Source organism: Pleurodeles waltl, chromosome 10 (assembly GCF_031143425.1).
Source record: "Pleurodeles waltl isolate 20211129_DDA chromosome 10, aPleWal1.hap1.20221129, whole genome shotgun sequence".
In the NCBI taxonomy this organism is placed as follows: domain Eukaryota; kingdom Metazoa; phylum Chordata; class Amphibia; order Caudata; family Salamandridae; genus Pleurodeles; species Pleurodeles waltl.
Genome location: NC_090449.1, coordinates 240806310 through 240831206, shown reverse-complemented (window position 1 = coordinate 240831206; position 24897 = coordinate 240806310). Strand labels below are relative to the sequence as shown.

Here is a 24897-nt window from a genome sequence, read left to right as displayed (position 1 = left end):
CCGGCCACAGGGATCCGCCGCCGGGGCCCGGTCCAGGCCCCCCCAGGGACTCTCTCCGTTCTTTCAGCGTGCTGCGCACGCCATCAGCTCAGCTATCGGCCTGGCCTCGGCCCAGCCGGGCGCGTCGCGGTCGCCATCTTGTTTTCCCTTCCCGGGATCGGCCCGATCTCCGCGCGGGCATAAAATGCAGGATCTCTGTTTTTTTTTGCCGTGCGCGACCCCCGCGAGACCCAGGGTCACAGGGGTGTCCGAAACGGCGTCTTTCAGCTCCCTTGGACTGCGCTAACTATGGGCGGATGACGGAGGGGTCCAGAGCACTCTCAGAGTGCGACCGCCATCTTGACGCCCGAAGCCACGCCCCCGGCTGTGTGTATTTATCAGGGAGGGCCGCCCAGTTCACGGCGGATGAAGGCCGTTTTTTGCATCCACCTTCAAAACTAATGACTCCCAATATTCCGCCCCTGAATTTGTTATGCCCTGTGCCCGGAGCCACCGTAGATGATGAGCTTCTGTCTTAGACCATAACAAAAGGTCTTTCAACCATTGCGATACGGACGGGGGGCCTGGGACTTCCAGGCCATGGCTATCCTGTGTTTAAATAGCACAAATGCTAAATCTATGAACCTGTGAAGGTATTTGTCTTTTTTGTGTGTTTTGGTTCGAATACTTAACAGGCAAGAGGACGGTGTTGCAGGTGGGGTATAATCTGTTATTTCAGTAATTGTTACAATGATTGTGTGCCAAACAGTCCGTAAATTCGGGCAATCCCATACCTTGGGATAAAAAAAACCCCAGTGGGGATGTAGCACATCTAGGGCAAACTGGTTCATGTGTTGGGTACGTACGATGGAGACGTTGGGGGTCTTAGTATGCTTGGTGTATATAGTTAAATTGAGTGAATCTAAATCTGGCATTGCAAGAGATCTCATTTACCGAGCGCAATGCTAAGTTCCACTCTGGTATTGTCAGTGAGTTTGATAGCACCGTATTCCATTTTTCGTATGTTGTTTGTAGTAGGATATTAGGGGGTGCACGGAGTTCTGTGTATAGAGTGGAAATGATGCGTTTAGTTGTTGTTGCTGACAATATGGCATGTAAAACCTGAGAAGTGGGTGGTTCAGTATTCCCTGGACCCCATATGTGATGCATGCCTTGTATTATAGTGTAATAGGCGATAAACTGCCCTGGTGCAATGTCATATTTAGCAATCATATCTTGAACAGATTTAAGTACACCATCTGAAAAGAGGTGTTCCATACGTGTGAACCCTTATCTACCCATAGTGCTCATGCCTGGGTTGGTATATTCTGTGGTATTCCAGGTATATCTCACAGTGTTATCGCCGGAGCATATGGAGTGGGTGATTGTTTGGGATATAAGTAACGATGCCAGGATGTATGTACCGTTTTTAGTAATGGAGTCATTGTAGAACCACCCATCCTGGTTCTGGTCAACCACGTGTATAGTGTTGTGTTACCCAGTTGGGCTAGTACATCACGTGTCTCCGGGTGTAGTGGAGAAATCAACCACGTGGTTGGCCATTGTAGTTGCGCTGCTGCGTAATAGGACTCAAAGTGTGTGGCGGCTAGGCCACCTTCATGGAGCGGTCTCTGGAGTACAGAAAGTGCTACTCTGCGACGTTTGTCTTCCCATATTAAGTCCAATAATAAACTATTCAGCGCTCTGAAAAAGGCTCCTGGCACTGCAACAGGTAGAGCTGAGAAATAATACAGCAACCGAGGTAAAATTAACATCTTTCATGTCGCTACTCTGCCCATTGGGGATAAAGGTAGCGATTGCCAAAAAGTGAGGGATGTGCGGGCAGTTGTTAGCGATTTAGTGAGATTACCACCTAGGAGATTTTTAGTCGAATGATAGATATATACTCCTAAATATTTGAAAGTGTCATATTGCCACTGCAATTGTATATTATTTGCGGTAAGGCGTCTAGAGGGAGGACATAGTACTAGTGGAAACACGCATGATTTAGGTAAATTAACCTGGAGTCCTGACGCTGTACCAAAAAGTGAAAGTAAGTGTTCAAGTTCAGGGAGCGTGGAGTGCACATCTCTGATATATATAAGAGCATCGTCCGCATAGAAGGACACCACATGGAATCTCTGGGAGTCCCATATACCCCAGGCTTCAGCTTTGGTGCGTAGGTAGCATGCCAGGGGTTCCATGGCTAAAGCAAATAACAGCGGCGATAGGGGACAGCCTTGTTGTGTGCTGCGTTGTATAATAAAGCAGTTCGATATTACCCTACCTGTTTTCACTCTTGCTAGTGGCACTCCATAGAGCGTCCTAACCCAGCGCAATAGTCGAGGACCAAATCCCATTTTTACAGACAAGCAAATAAGAAGCCCCATCCTAATGTATCAAAGGCCTTCTCTATATCTAAAGAGACCGCCACATGATGCATATCCTCCGTCGGTCTATTGTGTATTAAATGTAGGAGACGTCTGATATTTATAAATGTGGTGCGACCTGGTATAAAGCCTGACTGATCATAGTGTACCAAAGAATGCATTACAGGTAGCAGGCGATTAGCAAGAAGCAGTCTAAGTTAAGTAGTGATAAAGGGCGGCAGGATCTTACATCAGTCGTATCGCGCCTTGGTTTAGATAGCACTACAATAAGAGCCTCCCACAAGGAGCGTGTCAGGGAGCTCTGTTGAAATGCCTCTTGGTAGACTTCTAACAATCGTGGAAAGAGGGTGGTAGGATATGTGGCATAGTATTCAATGGGCAAGCCATCAGTGCCTGGTGTCTTGCCACGCGCCATCTGTTTGACCGCGGCCGCAAGTTCATCTAATTGTATGGGTTCTTCTATAATATTGCGTTGTGTATCCATCAATTTAGGAAGGTATACCTCATTCAAAAAGCAGCATGCACTCTCTGTGTTCAAATCAGCTGGACGTTCATAGAGCCGTTGGTAGTAAGTGCGGAAAGCGTTGTTTATTGCGAGCTGTGGCGTGGCCATATATCCATCTGGCAACAGGATGGCCATTGCCGGCGTTCTATGGTTCACCTCTCGGAGGAGCCAGGCAAGCACCTTACCCGATCGATCTCCCTGAGCATGTTGTAATGCCATGCGTGTGCAATAATCATAGTGACTTAAAGTGGATTCTGTTTCATGTCTATGTCGTCTGAGTTGACGTAATTATGTAGGGGACCCGCAGGGTTCCGTAGCATGAATTTCTTCTTGATGTAAGTCATGTTCAATCTTAATAAGGTCACGAGTTAATTGCTGTCTTACTCCCCAAGTTGTAGCCATACAGTGCCCACGAATTACCACTTTATGTGTTTCCCATTCCGTTGCACGGGAAGAAGCAGTGTCAGCGTTTGTTAGGAAATATTGCTGAATAGTGTCAGACAATGATTCACAGAACGGAGGATCTAGCAAGGCCTCTGTTTGAAGGTGCCAAGTGTGTATAGCGGGCTACGGTGTACCCCAAGACATAAGTGCTGTTAGTGGGTTATGGTCAGATTGTGTTTTTGCGAGATAATCTGTGTGGTTCAAAAGGGGGCCATTATTGGTGGTACTAAATAAAATATCTATCCTGGTATGATGGTCGTGTACCGGGGAGTAAAATGAATATTCACAATCTTGTGGGTGATTCAATTGCCATACATCAACTAATCCCATGTGTGTACTCCAGGTTCAGAAATTATGAGTATTTCTTAGACCGGGGGCTGCCGATATTGGGGGATGAGATCGGTCTATTTGAGGATCCATAATGCAATTGAAATCTCCGCCCCAGATCATAGGAGCAAGTGGGTCATTGAACAGGGCAAGTGTGAGGGAATCTAGAAAGGGGATCTGATTAGTGTTTGGAGCATAGACAGCCGCTAGGTTAATGGGTGTGCCACCTAGCCTACCCTCCAGTATCACATATCTACCTTCCTTATCTATTATCTGGGAAGTGAGGGCAAAGGGAATGCCAGGAGCTATCCATACTAGAACACCTTTGGCGAACGCTGACATAGCAGTGCCATATATTTGACCTCGCCAGCGAGATCTTACCTTCACTAATTCAGCTTTTGTGAGATGCGTTTCTTGAAGCAGTGCAATATGTACCCCATGACGTTTGAGATATGAGTGTATTTCATATTGTTTAGTGTATGTTGCCATACCTCTGACATTCCAGGTCAGGACTCTATATTGTAGGGCTTGGGTCGGCCGTTGTGTATGAGACATCATTCATTCATTTTTAAGCAAGGTACAACAGACAATATATCACATTTGCGCACTACACTTTCAAGGACATGCATATGCATGAGCAGCTGAGAGGATATGGCCCAATATTTCGAGCTACGATGGTGTTCAAAGTTGCATATTAATGAGCATGGTGAAACATATAAAGAACTAAGAGGAAAAAAAACCAACAATAAAAACAATCCCTCCCGGGCCGCAACTATATGTTGTGCCGCCCAATGTGCACTAACCAGTAACAAATAACAAGTGTCTCTGTGTCTCAATGAACAACGCGTCCAAAGGTACATCATGGTGGGGTAGTGACGAGTTCTGGTGAAAATATACCCCGAACGGGGCCCTTGATGGTTGATGCAACAAAGGAGAAAGGATCAAGTTAAGTAGTGTTCACGAGGATGTCCAGGTGTTCTACGGTGAGATATATAGATTGCGGTAAAGTACAATATTCGCATAGCTTGCTATTAACTGTCAAATAATGTCATCCACTGAGCCAGGCGTAATATGTGGGGCTTTATTGCTGACAGTTTCCGAGATCTCAGAGCCAGTGTCCAATCCTGATGTTTGTGCGTGCTCCGAGCGAAGAGTGTTGAAGGGGTTCTTACAGCAGCGCGTGGCTGCCGCTACTGCTTGATCACATTCCGCCGCCGCCTGTTCCTGGTTTCGGCGGGATCTAGCTGGTTATCTGCGACGTTGTCTCGGCTTCGGGGTGATCCATGTATCTGCCTCTTTCTCCTCCTCCGTTGCCACCACAAGCCCTTGGCGTGAAGCCAGGTCCATACGTCTTCAGGTGATTGGAAAATATGCGCTGTCTCTTGGTCTATGATCTTAAGTTTTGCTGGATAAAGAAGAGCATATTTGATTTGTAGAGCGCAGAGGCATTGTTTAATCGCCATGAATGACCCCCTTTTCCATTGCACTTCCATTGTGTAATCTGGATATGCCGCTATTGATGTGTCTTCGAAGTGCCAAGGCCCTTTGGTGCGGAATAATTGTAGGATCAAGTCCCGATCGTGAAAATTCAGGAGGCGAGCTATGAGAGGGCGTGGAGGGGCACCTGCTTTAGGTGGTCGGCCCGGTATTCGGTGGGCCCTCTCGATGGAGAACAGAGGTGGGACGTCTTCATGGAGCACCTTGGATCTGAGCCATTTTTCCAGAAACAATTCTGCGTTAGGTAGTTCAGAGCGCTCAGGAAATCCAATGAAAAGGATGTTGTTTTGTCTCAAGCGGCCTTCCGCATCTTCAGCTCTGCGGTGAAGGACATTGAGTTCCTCTTGCGTGGATGCTATTTGCGTTTGTATTGATTGAAAGGTTGGTGGTACAGTCTGAGTGATTGCTTCCGCCTTAGTAACCCGCTCTGCGAGTTTACGATGATCCGCTCTCAAGAGGTTAACTTCCAATGAGACTGTGTCAATCTTGGTTTCCAGCGAGGTTTTGGTATCTTATATTGCATGCCGAATTTTCTCAAATTTTTCAGTGGCGCTGTAGTGTCGTTTCCAATTGGCGAAACTGTTCAGTTTGTGATAGTAGTTCCAAAGAGTCAGTGTCAGTTGTGGCCATGGTTTCACTGGTGGCTTTATTGGGCCGCGGTTTCCTCATGGTGGCAGTGAGCGAGAAAGTTATGTCTGCGAGCTATGACCTTTACTATTGATCCACTACAAGTGATAGTCTCATTATAACACTGTTATATATATGATGCAATGATTAATAATTTTGTGGGACACCTTGGGCGTGTCGCTGTGTCATTCAGTACTTTAAAATGTGTATCAGTAAACACCCAGCTGCTCCCGCGCAGGAGGATATCCAAATGCTGTGCACTGGCAGTACCCAGTGTTAAGTAGTGCCAGGGGTATTTATTAACATATCTTTTAGATAGGCAGAAGAGCGCTGATCTTTATGCTTATAATACATTTAGAAGATGATTTGGGAGTATAACTGTAGCGCTTCATTAATCTATTTTGCTTCCTGCTTCATGATTCACAATGTTCCTGGGCAGCAGCCCGTTCTGGTCTTTTACACAGGCCCAGGAATTCAATAGCCCTTCATTCGGCACTGGCGTGCACAGCCTGCAGAGGAGAAAGGGGGAAAGGCGAGCAGCACCTCCATATGAAAATTGTGTGGAGCGGGCTGCTCCGCGGCACGTGCACCGCCATCCCCTCAACTGCAGTGCACCTACCGCAGTATCCCCATGATCCTGATAGTGGTGCGCGCCCTCCACGGTGGCCCGAAGCATCAGGGGGACGCCGTCCAGTACCGGCTTGTCAGATCACGCACACACCGGTGTGCCTCCGAGGCACCCCGTCCTTCACCCCGAGCAAGCTCGCAGCAAAGACGCTGGTGGAAGTCTGGCCGCAGGCTCGGAGCACGGGATCAGCTGCTCCGCCGGTCAGGCCGCCATCTTCGTTCTCACAGTCGCTGGTCACGAATACCGCGCAAGGGACGGCGCGTCGGATCACACCCTCGTGGGCACCACCGGTTCATACCACCTCAGCCAGCGAAATCACAGGGACTCACTGTACACATGGAGCTCCCTTGGTGGTTGTGTATGCAGGATATTGATCGGGCCCCGCGCGGAGCTCGTTTACTAGCATCCTATGCGGCTGCCATCTTGGCCACACCCCTCAGGGGGCCAAATATTTTTAACCCATTTCTTCCCCACTTGGGGGCAGATTGGTCTATGTTAATCTGATAGAGACTTCTAGCTGCAGATTCCTTACCTTAGAATTCCCTGGCGTGGGCTTCGAATCTAGAATTTTTCTGCTGAGCAGTACCCTGCGTTCGCCGTCGGATGGCGTAGTGCGGATCTGCGTGTGTCATCCGGCTCAGCGTGATGTCGGCAGCGTCGTTGGAGCCGTCTGTGACATCATGGTTGTCTATATAGACGCCACCCCGGCGCGTGTATGTCAGTTCTTTTCTTTCTGCGCCGGTTAAGCGCAGATCCGATTTAGAGCTACCCTTTCTTCGACGAAAGTCGAGGCTTTTTCACCTTTTTGACTGTTTGAAGTCATGTCTTCTAGAAAGTTCAAACCGTGTGGTGCATGTCATTGCACCATGTCGGTGACGGACCCGCACCGAGTTTGCCTTTTGTGCCTTGAGAAGGATCACCACTCCACCTCGTGCTCTGAGTGTCGGGCCATGGCTCCGAAGGCCTTGAGGGAGAGCTCCCTCAAGCTTCTTGCGGCCCGACAGGCATCTTCGGTCGGCAAGACTCCGAAGAGGTCACGGTCCCGCAGTAGGAGGAGGTTGCGGCACCGCTCCCGGAGCCCCAACTCCTCTTCCTCGCATTCAAGGTCATCTGATCTTTCAGGTAAGAGGCACAAGAAAAAGAAGAAGTCCAAGCGGACTTCGACTTTGCCACGCCCATCGGCCAACGAGGCGTCAAGGGAACATCGACGTTCCGAGCGTGGTTCTGCGGAGCCATCGCCAGGGTCGACTCTGCATCTTCCCCCTTTTCCGGGGACGAGAGTGACCCCCGCTCAACGAAAAGAATTTTACAAAGCCATGCGTCTCATTTTTGAGCTGCCGGCACCCTTGTGTGGGTCTTCGGGCCCGTGGGGTCAGCAGGGGGCCCTTTGGGTTCAACGTCAGCGGCTTCAGCCTCTACGTCACCGTTGGGGACCCCAGGATCCAATACCGGATCCGGACTGGCGCTGGTCCCTCACAGTCGACCTCCTACGGCGCCGGGTCGATGTTTCCTCCACCACCGGCGCCCACTGGTGGTAGCCCCATCCTCATTCCGGATGATCTGGAGCAACGTCGTACAACACCAACTCTGACTTTGACGGCGCCGATTCAGCCCAGATCATTGTCTGAGCATTATTCAGAACAGCCAGGCACAGGAGAGGAATGGGAGGGGACTGAGGACCCTTTGGAATATGACCTAGAATTGGACTGGTACAAGGATCTAGGGGAGGTCAGTGGACTGAACACATCTCCAGATACTGGTATGCTCTCTCCTCCTAATATGGCTACGGAGGAGGGAGCTTCTTTTGCTATGGTGGTGCGTAGGGCAGCTGAGGTCTTGGACCTAGACTTACCTACGGTGCCAGTCAGGACGAATCTCCTGACAGAGGTGCTTCAACCGGGGATGACAACATCAGAGCTGATGTTGCCCTTCAATGAGGCCCTAACAGATGTCCTTCTGCGTACAGGGTGCAAACCCAGCACAGGGGCTCCTGTGAATAGGACAGTCGGCCGCCGCCATAGACCTGCTCCGAGTGACCCTAGTTTCCTGACCCAACACCCCACCCCGGAGAGCTTGGTGGCCCAAGCCTCTACTTCCCTTGGTGCCTTCCCTACTGCTCCCCCAGATAGGGAATCCAAGAGGCTGGATCAGCTTGGAAAGAAAATGTTTTCTTCCACCAGCCTGGCATTGAGTTCAGTAAACACCTCTTGCCTAATTAGAACAAAAGGCCAGGGCACACCCACAGTATAACTTCGTATGGTAGATCCAAGTGGTGTTTCATGAATTGAATCAACGTCCAGCAAATAGGTGACACTCAATATTTATTACAGGTGAGAACACATTGGTCAAAATTCCAATCAAGTGACCACATAGAGTACAAGTCCAAACAGCAAAAACAGCCGACACGTGTTTCGTATTCAAGACTTTGTCAAGGCTTTGGCTATGCGGATATATGTAAGTACAAAGTCGACTGATACCGACGCGACCGGCACGGTTACACTCTAACTACTACTAGGCTTATCATAGCCCTTCGTTGCTACTACATTCCACTTGATTGACTCATCGATAGACTTACATCATCCTTATGGATTCTTGGGACTCTGTTGCATCTTACTTTGACTTACATATATCCGCATAGCCAAAGCCTTGACAAAGTCTTGAAGACGAACACGTGTCGGCTGTTTTTGCTGTTTGGACTTGTACTCTATGTGGTCACTTGATTGGAATTTTGACCATTGTGTGCTCACCTGTAATAAATATCGAGTGTCACCTATTTGCTGGACGCTGATTCAATTCATGAAACACCACTTGGATCTACCATACGAAGTTATACTTTGGGTGTGCCCTGGCCTTTTGTTCTAATTACACAGGCTGCCACTCACTGATTCCAGTGGGTGTTCCTTTGACACCTGAGGTGGCAGGTGTACGGCTAGCCTGGCACCCACCACTAGCTGTTGCTCGAAAAAGACTATTACTAATGAACATTTGACAAACCGATGTGCGAACGTCTTTGGCATTCTCCACCTGTTTTTGCTGTAATAACACCTCTTGCCTATTGGGCCATTTTCCCCATACTTTATGGGATACGGTGGCAAAGGTGCTGCCCCAGGTAATGGAGGGCGTACAGGACACTCTCATCCAAGCTGTCAAGGATGGGAGAGATGCAGCCAAGTTTACGATCAGGTGTGGATTGGACACGACCAACTCGCTGGGCAGAACAATTGCATCGTCAGTGGCCCTACGTCGCCATGCCTGGCTACATTCAACTGGCTTTTCGGGGGATGTCCAGTCAAGTTTGATGGACATGCCTTTTGATGGCTCTCGCTTTTTTGGTGAGAAGGCAGACTCCGCACTTGAGAGGTTCAAGGATTGTCGAGCTACGGCCAGATCCTTGGGCCAGTCAGCGCCAGCACGATAGCAGTCTGTCTTTCGCCCCTTATAAGGCTTCGGAAGGGGCGTGGTACCATGCCAGCCACAGTTTAGCCACCATCCTCCGGCTTCACAACATCCCGGAAGAGGACGTGGTTGTGGTACCATCAGACCCACAGGGTCTGGCCAGAGGTTGGCCACCACATAGTCCCCCTCCACTGCGCCCAAACCCTACTAGTGTGGTTCTGCAGGACCACGTCCGTCTAGTTGGAGGGAGGATTCAATTTCATCTCCCTCACTGGCTTTCCATCACAACGGAGAAGTGGGCTCTGCAGATCATATGGAAGGGCTATTCCCTTCCCTTCCAGTCTTTCCCTCCCTCTATCCCTCCGAAAAAAGAACAGCTGATGGAGGATCATTTGGTTTTGCTCTGCAAGGAAGTTACAGCTCTCTTGGGCAAGGGAGCTATAGAAAGGCTCTCGATGTCGAAGTAGGCAGTGGTTGTTATTCCGCTACTTTCTGATTCCCAAAAAGAACAAGGGCCTTCGCCCTATCCTGGTTTTAAGGGATGTCAATCTCTGCCTCAAGAAGGAGAAATTCAAGATGCTCTCTCTTGCTCAGGTTTTGTCTGCCCTAGATCAAGGAGACTTGATGGTAGCGTTGGACTTGTAGGACGCGTATTTTCATATCCCCATCCTGCCAGCCCACAGGCGTTACTTGCGGTTCCAGGTGGCCCACAAGCACTTTCAGTTTACCATGCTCCGTTTCGGTCTCACCAGTGCCTCTCGGGTGTTCATGAAGATGATGGCAGTGGTGGCAGCGTATTTGCGCAGTTCAGGAATTTCAGTCTTCCCCTACCTCGACGATTGGCAGTTGAAGGCTCCCACTTCCCAGGCTCTCGTCACCCGTCTCCATACGACAGCGAACCTCCTGCACTCGCTGGGGTTTACTATCAATGTGCCGAAGTCACACCTGACTCCCTCTCAAAAGCTCACTTTTATAGGAGCTATTCTGTAAAGAGTGCAGTATCGGGCCTATCCTCCCAAGCAGCGAGTTCAGGATCTTCAAGTTAAGATACCGATGTTTCGGCCTCTATCCTGGATTTCAGTGAGACAGACTCTGAGGCTGCTGGAACTCATGGCTTCCTGCATTCTATTGGTCAAGCATGCCAGATGGCATATGAGGGCTCTGCAGTGGGATCTGAAGTTCCAATGGGCACAGCATCAGGGGAATCTTACCGACGTGGTTCAGATCTCGGAGGGAACTGCAAAGGATCTGCAATGGTGGTTAGTGAACTGCGATTGGGTCAAAGGCAGACTCCTCTCCCTTCCCCAACCAGATCTCACAGTAGTGATAGATGTGTCACTGCTAGGATGGGGCGGCCATCTGGGAGAGGTGGAGATCAGAGGTCACTGGTCTCTGGCGGAATCTGGGCTCCATATCAACTTGTTGGAGCTTCGGGGGATCCGACCAGCATTAAAAGCATATCTTCCTGTTGTGAAAGGGAAGGTTGTGCAGGTGTTCACAGACAACACCACCGCAATGTGGTACTGCAACAAGCAGGGCGGTGTGGGGTCGTGGACCCTTTGTCAAGAGGCTCTGCATCACTGGACATGGCTGGAACACCAGGGCATAACCCTGGTGGTTCAACACCTGGCAGGTTCTCTGAACTCTAGGGCGGACGAGCTCAGCCAAAAATGCTTAGCGGATCACGAATGGTATCTTCATCCAGAGGTGTCTCAAGGACTCTTTCAGCAATGGGGAGAGCCTTGGTTAGATCTGTTCACCTCCGTAGAGAACGCGCAAAGTCAGCAGTTTTGCACGTTGGAATTTCCAAGGGGGCTATCGCTAGGCAACGCTTTTCATCGCGAGTGGAGTTCAGGCCTCCTGTACGCCTTTCCCCCCATACCACTTCTGCCCAGAGTTCTCAAGAAAATCAAGAACGACCGGGCCCAAGTAATCCTAGTGGCTCCGGATTGAGCACAGAGTCTCTGGTATCCAGAGCTTCTCGAAATGAGCATCAGTCCTCCAATTAGGTTGCCTCTTTGGGAGGATCTTCTGTCCCAGCAGCAGGGGGAGGTTCTTCACCTGAACCTGTCAACTTTGCGGTTTCATGCATGGAGGTTGAGCGGCGACAGTTGATGGTTTATGACCTCCCTTCCGAAGTCTGTGATGTCATTCTGGCAGCCGGGCATGCCTCTACTAAGTCGATTTACACCTGCCAATGGAAACGTTTTGTTTCATATTGTACAGAGGGGTCTATTGATCCTCTTTCTTCTTCTCTTTCTAATATCCTTTTGTTTATTCTATCTCTTGCCCAACAGGGTTCCTCCTTAGGGACCCTTAAGGGTTATCCTGCTGCCTTATCGGCTTTTCTACGCTTGCCCGATCAACCATCTTTGTTTAAGTCTCCTATAGTACAAAGATTTTTGAAAGGGCTTGTGCATCTGTTTCCACCTGTGCCTTTTGTCATGCCTCAGTGGGATCTTAATTTTGTTCTTACCTTCCTAATGTGTGCTCCTTTTGAGACCTTACATAACTGTCCTCTCTGGCTGCTCACTATTAAAACAGCCTTTCTGGTGGCAATTACATCTGCCAGGAGAATGAGTGAGCTGCAGGCTTTCTCTTCAAAACCACTGTATCTCACAATATGTCCTGACAAGGTAGTATTAAGCACTCATGCCTCTTTCCTCCCCAAGGTGGTGACCCCTTTCCATCTGGGTCAAAATATCTCCCTGCCCACCTTCTTTGCACCACCGTGTCCCTCTAAGGAAGAGGAGCGTCTCCATCGGCTGGACCCAAAAAGAGCGTTATCGTTCTCCCTTGACCGCACAAAAGAGTTCCTGGTGGATGACCAACTCTTTGTGGGGTACAATGGTGCAAAGAAGAGTCGGGCAGCACAGAAACGGTCCATTTCGCGCTGGGTCATTCTCTGTATAAAGATCTGCTACGCTCTGGCCAAGAAGCAGCCTCCAGAGGGATTGAGGGCTCACTCTACCAGAGGGAAAGCTACTACCACTGCGTTAGCTCGTGGTGTGCCGGTGGTTGACATCTGTCAAGCAGCAACGTGGGCTTCCTTGCACATGTTTGCGAGACACTACTGCCTGGATAGCCAAGTGAGAAGGGAGGGGCATTTTGCCCACTCAGGACTTCCTAGTATAAATATATCTTTCAGGCCCACCACCAGGGATTATAGCTTGGGTATCTATTCTAAGGTAAGGAATCTGCAGCTAGAAGTCTCTATCAGATGAACAAGTTACTTACCTTCTATAACTAATTATCTGGTAGAGACACTATCTAGCTGCAGATTCCTTACACCCACCCAAGCCTCCCGCTCTGCGGATATATTTACATATATGGAGAGAGAGAAATGAAGTGTTTATATATATATATATATATATATATATATATATATATATATTTATGTATATATGTATTTGGCATTTTTGCCTTTCTTAAAGGCATGTAAAATATTTTCTTCAAACAGTCAAGTGAAAAAGCTAAACTACATACTGTTAGTTCTTCCATGACTCTGCGCTTCTGGTGTGGAAAGTTGTGGGAAAAGAACTGACGTACACGCGCTAGGGTGGCATCTATTTAGACAACCGTGACGTCATAGACGGCTCCAATGACGGTGATGATGCCACGCAGTGCCTGACGACATACGCGGTTCCGAACGACGCCACACAACGGTGCATGCAGGGTACTGCTCAGCAGAAAAATTCCAGATTCTAAGCTGACGCCAGAGAATTCTAAGGTAAGGAATCTGCAGCTAGATAGAGTCTCTACCAGATAATTTGTTACCAAAGGTAAGTAACTTGTTCATTAGGCCCATCTGCCCCCAAGGGGGGGCAGAAACCTCTAGGCACCAGGGATCATATATTTCTTTTTTTTTTACAGATTGTGAGCGACCCCTCAGGTCAGGGTCGCTGCCCTGGGGGACAATTTTATTTTAGGCCATTTCTGCCACCCTTGAGGGGAGATCACCTTTTTTTATTAGGCCAATCTGCCCTCAGGGGGGCAGAAACCACTTAGGCACCAGGGATTGTTGTGTGTGTGTTTTGTTTGGGGAGGGCAGCCTTGGGGGCACATTACTGTTGGCCATTTCTGCCCCTCTTGGGGGCAGATAGGTCTATTTTTGTAAGACCCGTCCGCCCCTAAGGGAGCCAGAAAATCCACTAAACACCAGGGAAGACTTTTTAAAAAAATAAATAAGGCGGGGGTATGGCCATACCACCACCCCAAAAAATGGGGGCAAAGTTGTTCTGCCCACTGGTGGGCAGATAGGGCAATTACCCCTGATCCACTCCCGGGGGCGCAGAAAGCCTTCTAGATGCCAGGGAATTACAAAAGAATAAAAAATAGTGGGGTGGTGGCTACCAACCAGTATGGGCATGGTTATGCCCCCACCCCAACTGAACGGGGTAACAGTCTTTAAGCTCTCCCCCCAGCACACTAAAAGGTCTTATCCCAATGGCAAGCAAGAGTACATTTGATTATTTTGGGTTTTGATTTTACATTTGGGCCATGAGAGCTTGGCTAACTCTCAAAATCGTCTCACTTGGAATGGTGAGGGATGCACTTTTTGGACTTTGGGATGCTGCCATCTAGAAAAATCTACGAGACCTAGACACATCTAAAAACTAAACATCTGGGTGAGTCCAGGATAGTGTGCTTCACATGTACCCCACACCATTTTCTTACCCACAATGCCCTGCAAACCTCGAACTTTTCTTGAAATCTCACATTTTCCCCACATTTTTGTGATTGAACCTTCTGGAATCTGCAGGAATCCACAAAATTCCTACCACCCAGCATTGTTGCATCCATACCAATAAAAATTCTGCCCCATTTGTCAGCCTAAAAATGTTTTTTTTCAAACTGCCCTTTTGGACCCGCTTTGGTTCCCCCTCAATTTCGACATGTTTTTGGCTCTTCCCTGTCACAGGCACTTGGCCCACCTATACAAGTGAGGTATCATTTTTATCGGGAGACTCAGTGGAACGTTGGGTAGTAGGAAATTTGTACCAGTGTGGTGATCCGACACAGAAATGTGGGGAAAATTTGATTTTTTATTTAAATTTGAGGTTTGCTGAGGATTCTGGGTAAGAAAACTTTGGCGGATCCACGCAAGTCACACCTCCATGGACTCCCTCGGGTGTCTAGTTTTCAGAAATTTCTGGGTTAGGTAGGTTTCCCTAGATGGCTGCTGAGCCCAGGATCAAAAACGCACGTGCCCCCCCTGCAAAAACAGGTAGTTTTGTAATTGATAATTTTGATGTGTCCACATAGTGCTTTGTGGCATTTCCTGTCACTGGCACTAGGCCTACCCACACAAGTGAGGTACCATTTTTATCGGGAGATGTGGGGAAATGCTGGGTAGAAGGCAGTTTCTGGCTCCCCTCAGATTCCAGAACTTTGCATCATCGAAATGTGGGCAAAAGGTGTTTTTTTTGCCACATTTTGAGGTTTGCTAAGGATTCTTGGTAACAGAACCTGGTGAGAGCGCCACAAGTTACCCCATCCTGGGTTCCCCTAGGTGTCTAGTTTTCAGTAATGTCCAGGTTTGCTAGGTTTTCCTAGGTGCCAGATGAGCTAGAGGCCACAATCAACAGCTAAGCACTTTTAGAAAAAACAGGTCAGTTTTTATAAGAAGAATTTGATGTGTCCATGTTGTGTTTTGGGGCATTTCCTGTTGCAGGAACTAGGCCTACCCACACAAGTTAGGTACCATTTTTATCGGGAGACTTGGGGAAATGCTGGGTGGAAGGAAGTTTGTGGGTCCTCTCAGATTCTAGACCTTTGCAGCACCGAAACCAGGGGGGGGGAAGTGTTTTTTTAGACAAACCTTGAGGTTTGCAAAGGATTCTAGGTGCCAGACCCTGGTGAGAGCCCCACAAGTCACCCCATTCTGAATTCCCCTAGATGTCTAGTTTTAAAAAATGTACAGGTGTGCTAGGTTTCCCTAGGTGCCGGTGACCTAGAAGCCCAGATCCACAGCTAGGCACTTTGCGAAAACAGGTCATTTTTGGGGCATTTCCTGTCGCGGGCACTAGGCCTACCCACACAAGTGAGGTACAGTTTTTATTGGGAGACATGGGGAAATGCTGGGTGAAAGGAGGTTTGTGGCTTCTCTCAGATTCCATAACTTTCCATCACCGAAATGTGAGGGAAAGTGTTTTTGCCAAATTTTGAGGTTTGCAAAGGATACTGGGTAACAGAACCTGGTGAGAGCCCCACAAGTCACTGCGTCCTGGATTCCCCTAGGTGTCTAGTTTTAAAAAATGCACAGGTTTGTTAGGTTTCCTTAGGTGTCGACTGAGCTAGAGGCCAAAATCCACAGCTAAGCACTTTCCAAAAAACACATCAATTTTCAATGTAAAAGTTTGATGTGTCCAAGTCGACTTCCTGTCGCGGGCACTAGGCCTACCCACACAAGTGAGGTATCATTTTTATCGGGAGACTTGGGGGAACACAGAATAGAAGAACAAGTGTTATTGCCCCTTGTCTTCCTCTACATTCTTTCCTTCCAAATGTGAGACAGTGTGTAAAAAAGAAGTCTATTTGAGAAATGCCCTGTAATTCACATGCTAGTATGGGGATCCCGGAATTCAGAGATGTGCAAATAACCACTGCTTCTCAACACCTTCTCTTGTGCCCATTTTGGAAATACAAATGTTTCCTTGATACCTATTTTTCACTCTTTATATTTCACCAAATGGATTGCTGTATACCTGGTTTACAAGGAAAACCCATTGCAAGGTGCAGCTCATTTATTGGCTCTGGGTACCTACGGTTCTTGATTATCCTGTAAGCCCTATATATCCCCACAACCAGAAGAGTCCAGCAGACGTAATGGTATATTGCTTTCATAAATCTGACATCGCAGAAAAAAGTTACAGAGTTAAACGTGGAGAAAAATGGCTGTTTTTTTCACCTCAATTTCAATATTTTTTTATTTCAGGTGCTATTTTCTGTAGGAAAACCTTGTAGGATTTACACAAATGACCCCTTGCTGAATTCAGAATTTTATTTATTTGTAAAAATTGTTTAGCTGTCCGGGGTCCAGCATTGTTTCACACCCATTTGTGTCACTAACTGGAAGGAGGCTGAAAGCAGAAAAAATAGTAAAAATGGGTTATGTCCCGGTAAAATGCCAAAAGTGTGTTGAAAAATGGGATTTTCTGATTCAAGTCTGCCTGTTCCTGAAAGCTGGGAAGATGGTGATTTTAGCACCGCAAATCCTTTGTTGATGCCATTTTCAGGGGAAAAAAACACAAGCCTTCTTCTGCAGCCCTTTTTTCCATTTGTTTGAAATGTTTGCTGTATTTTGGCAAATTTTTGGTCTCCTCCAGGGGAATCCACAAACTCTGGGTACCCCTAGAATTCCTAGGATGTTGGAAAAAAGGGACAAAAAGTTATGAGGGCCTAAGTGCGAACTGCCCCAAATACCCAAAAAAAAGGCTCAGCACAGGAGGAGAAAAGGCCTGGCAGCGAAGTGGTTAAAGAAGGTAAGCATCCATGCAAAATATTGCCAATGTATTAATTGATCTGAAAATACATTTAAAAAAGTGAGGAGGGCTGTGGTAGAGACTAGGGAATGAAACAACAAAAGATTCCTATACTAAATAGTTTCAGATAAATATGTATTGTGACATATAGGAACGTATCCAAACACAGAAGAAAAGAACCAGAGACAGAAAGAAAGGAAACCAAATATGTGCCAGTAACATAGTTATAAAGAGGAAACATTTGTTAAACAATTAAATGATAGGTGTGAGAATTTGTTTTCCAGATAGTAAGGTACCTAATACAAAATAATGCTTAAACTACTCTACAAAGTTATATATGCACTTCCTAAAGATGAAAATTAAATCATTAGTCCACGTAACAGATATAATTCCTAGAAGAGACATCTTTCTCGGCTACATTGTACATATAAGTGTTCATTCACATGCTATACAGTTACTATTGAATATAACACAATCCAATAAAGCTTCTTAATAGAGGACAACAAAATAATTTGCCCCAACCCCATTATTGTCCATAACATACTTGAAACATAAGGTCAATCAATATGCATTAGACAAAACTACCAGCTTCCAGTATAATACAAACAGAAACCACTACTTGATACATATAAACTGTAACAGCAAATTTGTAGTTTACTGCATTAATGTATCAATCAAATCTGATATACATGGCTAGTTCTTTATGTTTACTGAAGAAGAGAACACAAGAGTATGTAAGGGCAGCTAGAAATGATGATAACAACTATCCTCTTGCCTCACATTTTAACATTCAACATAGATTGCATGAATATGAAGATTCACTTTCATGCTATTGTCTGTATGAATCCTCACCCGAGAGGAGGTAAGAGCACAATGGCCCTTTGAAAGTTGGAAATTTGGATTATTAGATTAAGAACTGTGGACAAAGGCTTGAACCAGGACAGAGGATTACATGTATTGCTAGCAGGTTGAACGCAATTGTACAAAGCATATTTTTAAGGTCAAAACATGTGGTTGTAAGTATGGACAATAATTTTGTTGGAGCAAACTATTTTGCTGGGCTCTATTAAGAAGCTTTATTAGATACATGTATTTATATCATGTCCTAAATATAAAATCTTCACTGTGCTGCTCTTTGCCATTTGTCTGAAGAAAAGAATAGCTAGAAGGTGTGTTAAATACCTATTATTAACCGTACATCTGCTGAAATCAAAACTCAATAATGTGCAAGCAAATGCCCATCAATCCACATACTTCATGTGTGTTGGGACTGGACTGCAGGAAAGAGGAGTTGGGGTGCTTAGAAAGGAAATAGGTAGGGAGACGAGAGAAATAATGGTAAATTACGCACAAGAAAATATTCAAGGAAAGGGTACTGAATATGATACTATAAGAAGGCGGTTAGGAGCAGTAAAAGGAAGAAAGAATTAGCTACAGGAATGAACATGGGGAGGAAGGAAATAAAAGCAAAATTATTTATAAGCTATTGAAAAACACAATATCTGTGGTTTTTTTATGGACAAAAAGGGTGAATACTGATAACTATTGTTTTGTACAAATTTTGAAAACAATGAAAACAATTAAATAAATGCTGTAATTCACAACAAATAGAAAACGAAAACAAGAATGCCTAGAGATTTCATATTGATATAATGTATGGCACTTAGCACAGTTAGGCGCTGGAGAGGGGCTGGCCTGTGCTAAAGGCTCCGGGAGGGGGCTGAGTTAAGAGTCCACATAGGCTGAGGTTATCAGGCTGTCGGTAGTTTTGGCTAGGCCAGGCACCAAAAGTTGACAAGCTGTTCACAAGCGTAACAGTTCAACTATAGAAAAGATGATCTTCACCACGTGTATTGTAATTCCCTTTAGCAGTTTTTTGTTCTGACGGAGTGGAAGGCATTGCAGTGCAGTATTATGGCTATTAAACATGCAGAAAAGAAGCAGCCACAGATATTTGCTTTTACCCAAAGGTGGACATGTTTACATAAATGTAGTGCAACCAAGAAAGAGTAACAAAGGCTAATTCGAAAAAGTTTGACTCAATCATTTTGGTCTCATGATTGTGATATCTTAGGAGGCTAAAATAAAATGAAGAAGGAATAATTGCAATATTTAACAGGCAAAAAAAGGAAACCCCTAACCCTTGAGGCTGCAGGGTACCACCTTCCGTATGAGGGTGCATCATACAACAAACGATGAGGTGTAAAATAAAACAGAGGAATGATATCTTTATGAATGAGACCCTTAGTCAAAAGACAGGCCCCAACGCCGAATCGAAGCACTGCTCGATTCCACAGGAACATTATTGTACACTCAACACAAAATCCATGCAGAATTGACCCACCATTTCACTTGACTGTATTGTACTATTGGCACTCCACCAGCGAGAGACATAGACTCATTTCTGATGGGTCTATAAATGCCGCAGGTGCCATTAGAACACAGAGCTGCGTTGAACGAACCTATTTCGTTATCCGAAGTTCAGACCGCCATTAAAGCCCTGTCTACCAATAAAACCCCTGGCCCAGACGGGCTGCCCTTGGAATTTTAGAAGACATATGCCCCACAGTTAGAACCCCACTTACTTCTTCTCTATGAGGAGTTGCTGGATTTAGCGCAGCTTCCCACCACACTCCGAGACGCCTTTCTAATTACACTACCGAAACCACAGAAAGACCCAACACAAACCAGCTCATACAGACCACTGACACTCCTCAACATCAGCCATAAGATATTGGATAAGATCATAGCTGACCTATTAGCACCCCTGATACCAGACTTGGTACATAGAGATCAGAATGGCTTTGTACCAACCCGAGTGACATCGTTCATCATCCGCAGGTTCTTTCGGCTTCTAAGGCACTCACCGGTGCGGTGGCCCTTGGTAGGCTGCCTGGTTCTTGATTTGGAGTGGGCCTTTGATTCCATGGAGTGGCCGTACCTGTTTCTGGTATTACAACAAGTAGGGTTGGGCACCCGATTCACTAACATGGTGCACCTACTTTCTACATCACCAATGACTAGAGTGCTCACAGGATCTGTGATTTCTTCTCCCATTTCTATAGAGAGGAGCACAGCCAGGGATGCCCCCTCCCCCTCTCCTATTTGCCCTGGTGGCCGAACCCCTAACAGTGGCACTCAGGGAGTGGGGACAAGAATGGGGAATGCCCCTAGGGGATGGCATGCATGCATTATCGCTTTATGAGGATGACATCCTCATTTACCTACGAGATGTCATACACCTGCCTATCTCCATCTTAGAAACATTCACTACCTTTGCGGAACTAGCAGGGCTCTGCGTAAAATTGGACCAAGTCCTGAAAATTCCCATTTTTGTCTACCACACCAGATCCTGGCCCTCCCCCAGTCACTACACCATTCGTATGGCAACTGCAGACCTTTAAATATTTGTGGATACAGATATACCGCACGGACGATCACCTACTAGAAGGCAACATAATGCGGGCAGTGACCTCTCTAAAGACACAAATGGCCTTCTGGAAGTCCCTTCCACTCTCTATGTCTGGCTGGGTCACACTGATAAAAATTGTTGCATTACCTCCCTTATTATATTACTTTACAATTCTCCCATTATATATCCCGGCGTCATATTTTCGTTCAATAGAACGTATACTTTGGGAATTCCTATGGCACGGTACACGTTGCCGGATAACGCTCCTAAAACTTTACAGGGCTTTTACCAGGGTGGAGTGGCAATTCCTAACTTTGAGCTTTACTACCATGCGGCCCAACTACAGTGGGTATCACACTGGTTTGCTGGCAGGAATCTGGCAGACATGGGACCCTAGTCCCGGCATGGACACTTCCCGACTTACTTCACTTATTCCACCCATGCTAAAAAAATCCTACACCAGAGGCCCCTCTACTGCGAACAGTGAACTGCTGCTATCGCCGGAGTCTATCCCTTACGAAGGGAGTGTTGCCTTATGCGCCAGCGATAGCACTAGTGGGAACACCACGTGGAGCACACATCACGTCAACACCAGAACTAGCCACTTGGAGTACAGCTGGGATATATACACTTGGGGACCTATACGATAATGGTGCTCTCCTTCCATATGTCACACTACAGGAAGACAGTAATATACCTCCTGGCAGCTTCCTCCTACACCGCTCCCTCACTGGAGCACTGTGGCAAGCTTGGGGGGAAATTACTCAAGAACCTCCCACACAACAGACATTACAATATTTGCATGTACTTGGTGCAGGAACACACCTGGTGAATTGACTTGCAGAATCTCTGAGACACCACACCTCCCCTCCACTCACGCGATTACATGAACATTGGGAGGCCCATGAGGATGCATCATATACAGATAAACAATGGTCTCAAGTACTGGAGAACCCACTGAAAGTGCCACAGAATGCTAGATTCTGCCTCATTCAATAATATATTATTCATCGAGCTTACCTGACCCCACATCAAATTAATCCCTTCTTCCGCAGAACTGACGCGAGCTGCCTCCAATGTCAAGTTGCTGGATGCAGACATACTACACATTTTATGGTCCTGCCCCTTACTGCAAGACTATTGGAGGGCAGTGGTGAATCGACTACATCACTGTACAGGCCGATCAGTCACTAACACCTGGGAAACGTATACTAGGACTACTCTACTGCACTAAACATAACCGTGACACCTCCAGGTTCCTTGACCTAGGATTTATCTTAGCCAAAAGATTAGTCACCCGAAGATAGAAGAAAACTGAGGCTCCATGTTATGAAGCCTGGTCACGATCCGTGACGGTTTGGGCACAGGTGCAAAGCGTAGCACTTCGCAGGGAGGATGCGCTGGATCTCCGCAAGTACCCCATAGCAAGCCAGTGGGATACAATACTAGCAGACTTACACACGCCTCTCACTGTCAAAACACGGGAGGATCAGTTGCCTCAATGATCAAAATGTCGGGGATGAGAAAGCTTTAATACATGCTCACATAACCAAACACAACAAGTCAATGTAGGTAGTATTGGTTCATTTAAGATAGCACTGCCCTAAACTGCGCACCACACAACATACTAAACCTTCGGAATGGGATTCCTAAGACCCCTGCTTTACTCACACTGTGGATGTATCTAAAAAACTGTAAATGTGCTACTTAACGTCAAGGTAGTCATATACCCTCACACTTGGTAGAAACTAGGTTGCTCTAGAGCTGGTTTGTTACTTTTTTATTTTCCTTTGTTATTATGTTAAAATACAAATTAATGTTCTGTTAATTGAAGTTACACGCAGGTAGTGGTCGCTAATCAGAAGGGATGCGGCGTGCACCTGCCATGTAAAACATTATTCTTGCTGAAGGTGATATATTATATTTTGCTTATGGTGATGTGCATAAGGTAGACCATTGAAAAACAGGTATCATAATGAAAAATGTAATTAACTGGAAGATACCATTGTATACACCTTTTTGCTGTAATCTCAACCACAAAAATTGAAAACAATAAAACAGATTCAAACAAAAAATGAGACCCTTAGTCAATCCAGTTTATTATGCTGCTGATCGCGTTCGATCCTTTGATGAATCGGCACCAGGTTGCAGAGGTTTGTAATAATAACCAAAGCTCTCTGTTTCAAATTTGGTGTAAATGGTCCATGGTTGATTAAAGTTAGGATGAGTGTCACTCGTTTAGTGTGGAAAAAAAATCATGTTCTTTTTTTACTGATTGAGTTAAACCAAACCTGGCATGATTATCCAGCTTGGATCAGAAGAGATCTTTAAGTTGGTTCAATTCATGTCTGCATAATAAAGTAATGATCAAAGATTCATCAAGAATAGGTGTAGTTGTATTTGTAAGGCTTTCCAAAATGTTTGTCAACCAATTTTTTGATGAAAAACAAAACCAGTTGTTGTAAGTCTTGAGCCTATATTGCTGTTTCACGGCACTCAATGATTTTATCTAGCCATGTGAGACACTGAGATTTTCTGTGTCCACTGCCATTATGGTGTTTGCAAAGCTGTGAATAACTGGCCCTAACAGGGGCGACGGCACAATCCAGAGAAGTAGAAAGTGCTTACTTTCCTCAAATGAACGTAGTCCAAGAAATGGTGCTTCGTCCATTAAATATTTAAACCAGGTCCACCATGAAGAAACAAATAATGATCTTGAATGGCTGTTATTGGTTAGTCGACACTTCTTGGTTTGCAGATCTGCCTCACATTGTATGTGATCAATTGTGGCCCCTGAACTCCAATACCTGGTCACATTTTTTTCAAAAAAGCAAGTTGAACAAAAACAAAAATATCAACCGAAAACTTCTACCTTTAAGAACCAATAGAGCTGAGACATAAAAACTATTAAAATTAGCTGATTGACATTGTTGTAATAACTGGAACCGTAACACACCCACTGTCAAACTACTTCAGAACCAAGTATAGGTTTTGTGTGCTCTAGGAAGGAGATGGTCTCAATAACTGATAAAGGAGTAATTTAATATAGCCTTAGAACTCGCTGTAGCTGGCTATACCGGCCATTAAAGGCCCGCTCTTCGGCTCGGGCCATTAACAAGGGAGAGGGCCTTTAATGGCCGGTAGAGCCCGTTACGGTTGGTTCTAGGGCTATTAGAACATTCTGCCACTCGGGGGCAGAATATTCTATTAAATAAAACAAATTCCTCACGAAGCCCGAGGGGATTAAAATCCCCTCGGGCTCCGTGAGGCTTTGTTCACAGCTGTTGCTGTGAACAAAGAGGACATTGGAATGTTGGCGCTCCGGGCTTTTACCGGCCAGTAAAAGCCCAGAGCACTCCTTTGTTTTCAATGGAGCTGCCAACATTTCAATGTTCTAATTGTTTTTAGTTTTTATGTCTCATACACAACATGCTATGAAGTAACTTTTACAGAACTTTTTCAGTTTTGTAATCATATATTTTTTTGTACATAGGTGTTTGTAGCTAACTCATTCATATAGAAATATGAGTCCTATTTGTGTTTTAGGTACTTGTTTTAAAATTGTTTTTGCATTGAATCAGTGCCGGGTGCAGAATTCATAATACTTAATGAAGAGTACCCAGGAGCGTTGTTTGTATAGTCATATTGTCATAATCCAATGGTTTTTCAATTAAATGATTGAAAAGTAAAAAATCTGTTTGTGAAAGCACAACTCCTTTTCCTTCTTTGTAGTCGAAAGAGGATTCAGTGCACAACATGAGCCATTCTAAAGGACTGCCTGGGTTACCACCTTTACCTCCAAGTGCCACTAGAGAGCCTTCTGAATTATACCAGGTACGTGGAAACTTGGAGTCAAAGTTAAAACATGATCGCTGGTAGAGCAGTTCATGGTTGTTGTTTGTTTACCAATATATAACATACCATCAGTCTTTATGTACAGTCCCTTTTGCAACCCATACGTCAGTTTTTGCATTGCACTGTTGTCAAACTGACCTGTTGCTAACAATATACATAAAGTGGGCTTTCGGTCTGTCCCTTTCAGCCATTGGCTTTCTATGACCAACCTCTTTCAGCCATTGGCTTGAGACATTGTTATCCACATCTTGGCTTACCCTAGTGAAGTATTCATATCTTATCAAATGCTGTTAGCTGTTCTGGTGTATCCTCCTGCATTTACAGGTTGTGCGTACATTGCCCTGCACCAGGAA

At 46.0% G+C, this 24897-nt stretch overlaps 1 protein-coding gene across 1 annotated transcript in view; it reads left to right on the top strand.

Annotated features, from left to right (window-relative positions):
- Nucleotides 1-24897, top strand: part of DNAH3 (dynein axonemal heavy chain 3) — a 536699-nt gene that overhangs the window by 27926 nt on the left and 483876 nt on the right. Inside the window, exon 2 of the mRNA XM_069210285.1 lies at nucleotides 24422-24523. Coding sequence (XP_069066386.1) covers nucleotides 24422-24523 — 102 coding nt within the window. The remainder of the gene's footprint in view (nucleotides 1-24421; nucleotides 24524-24897) is intronic.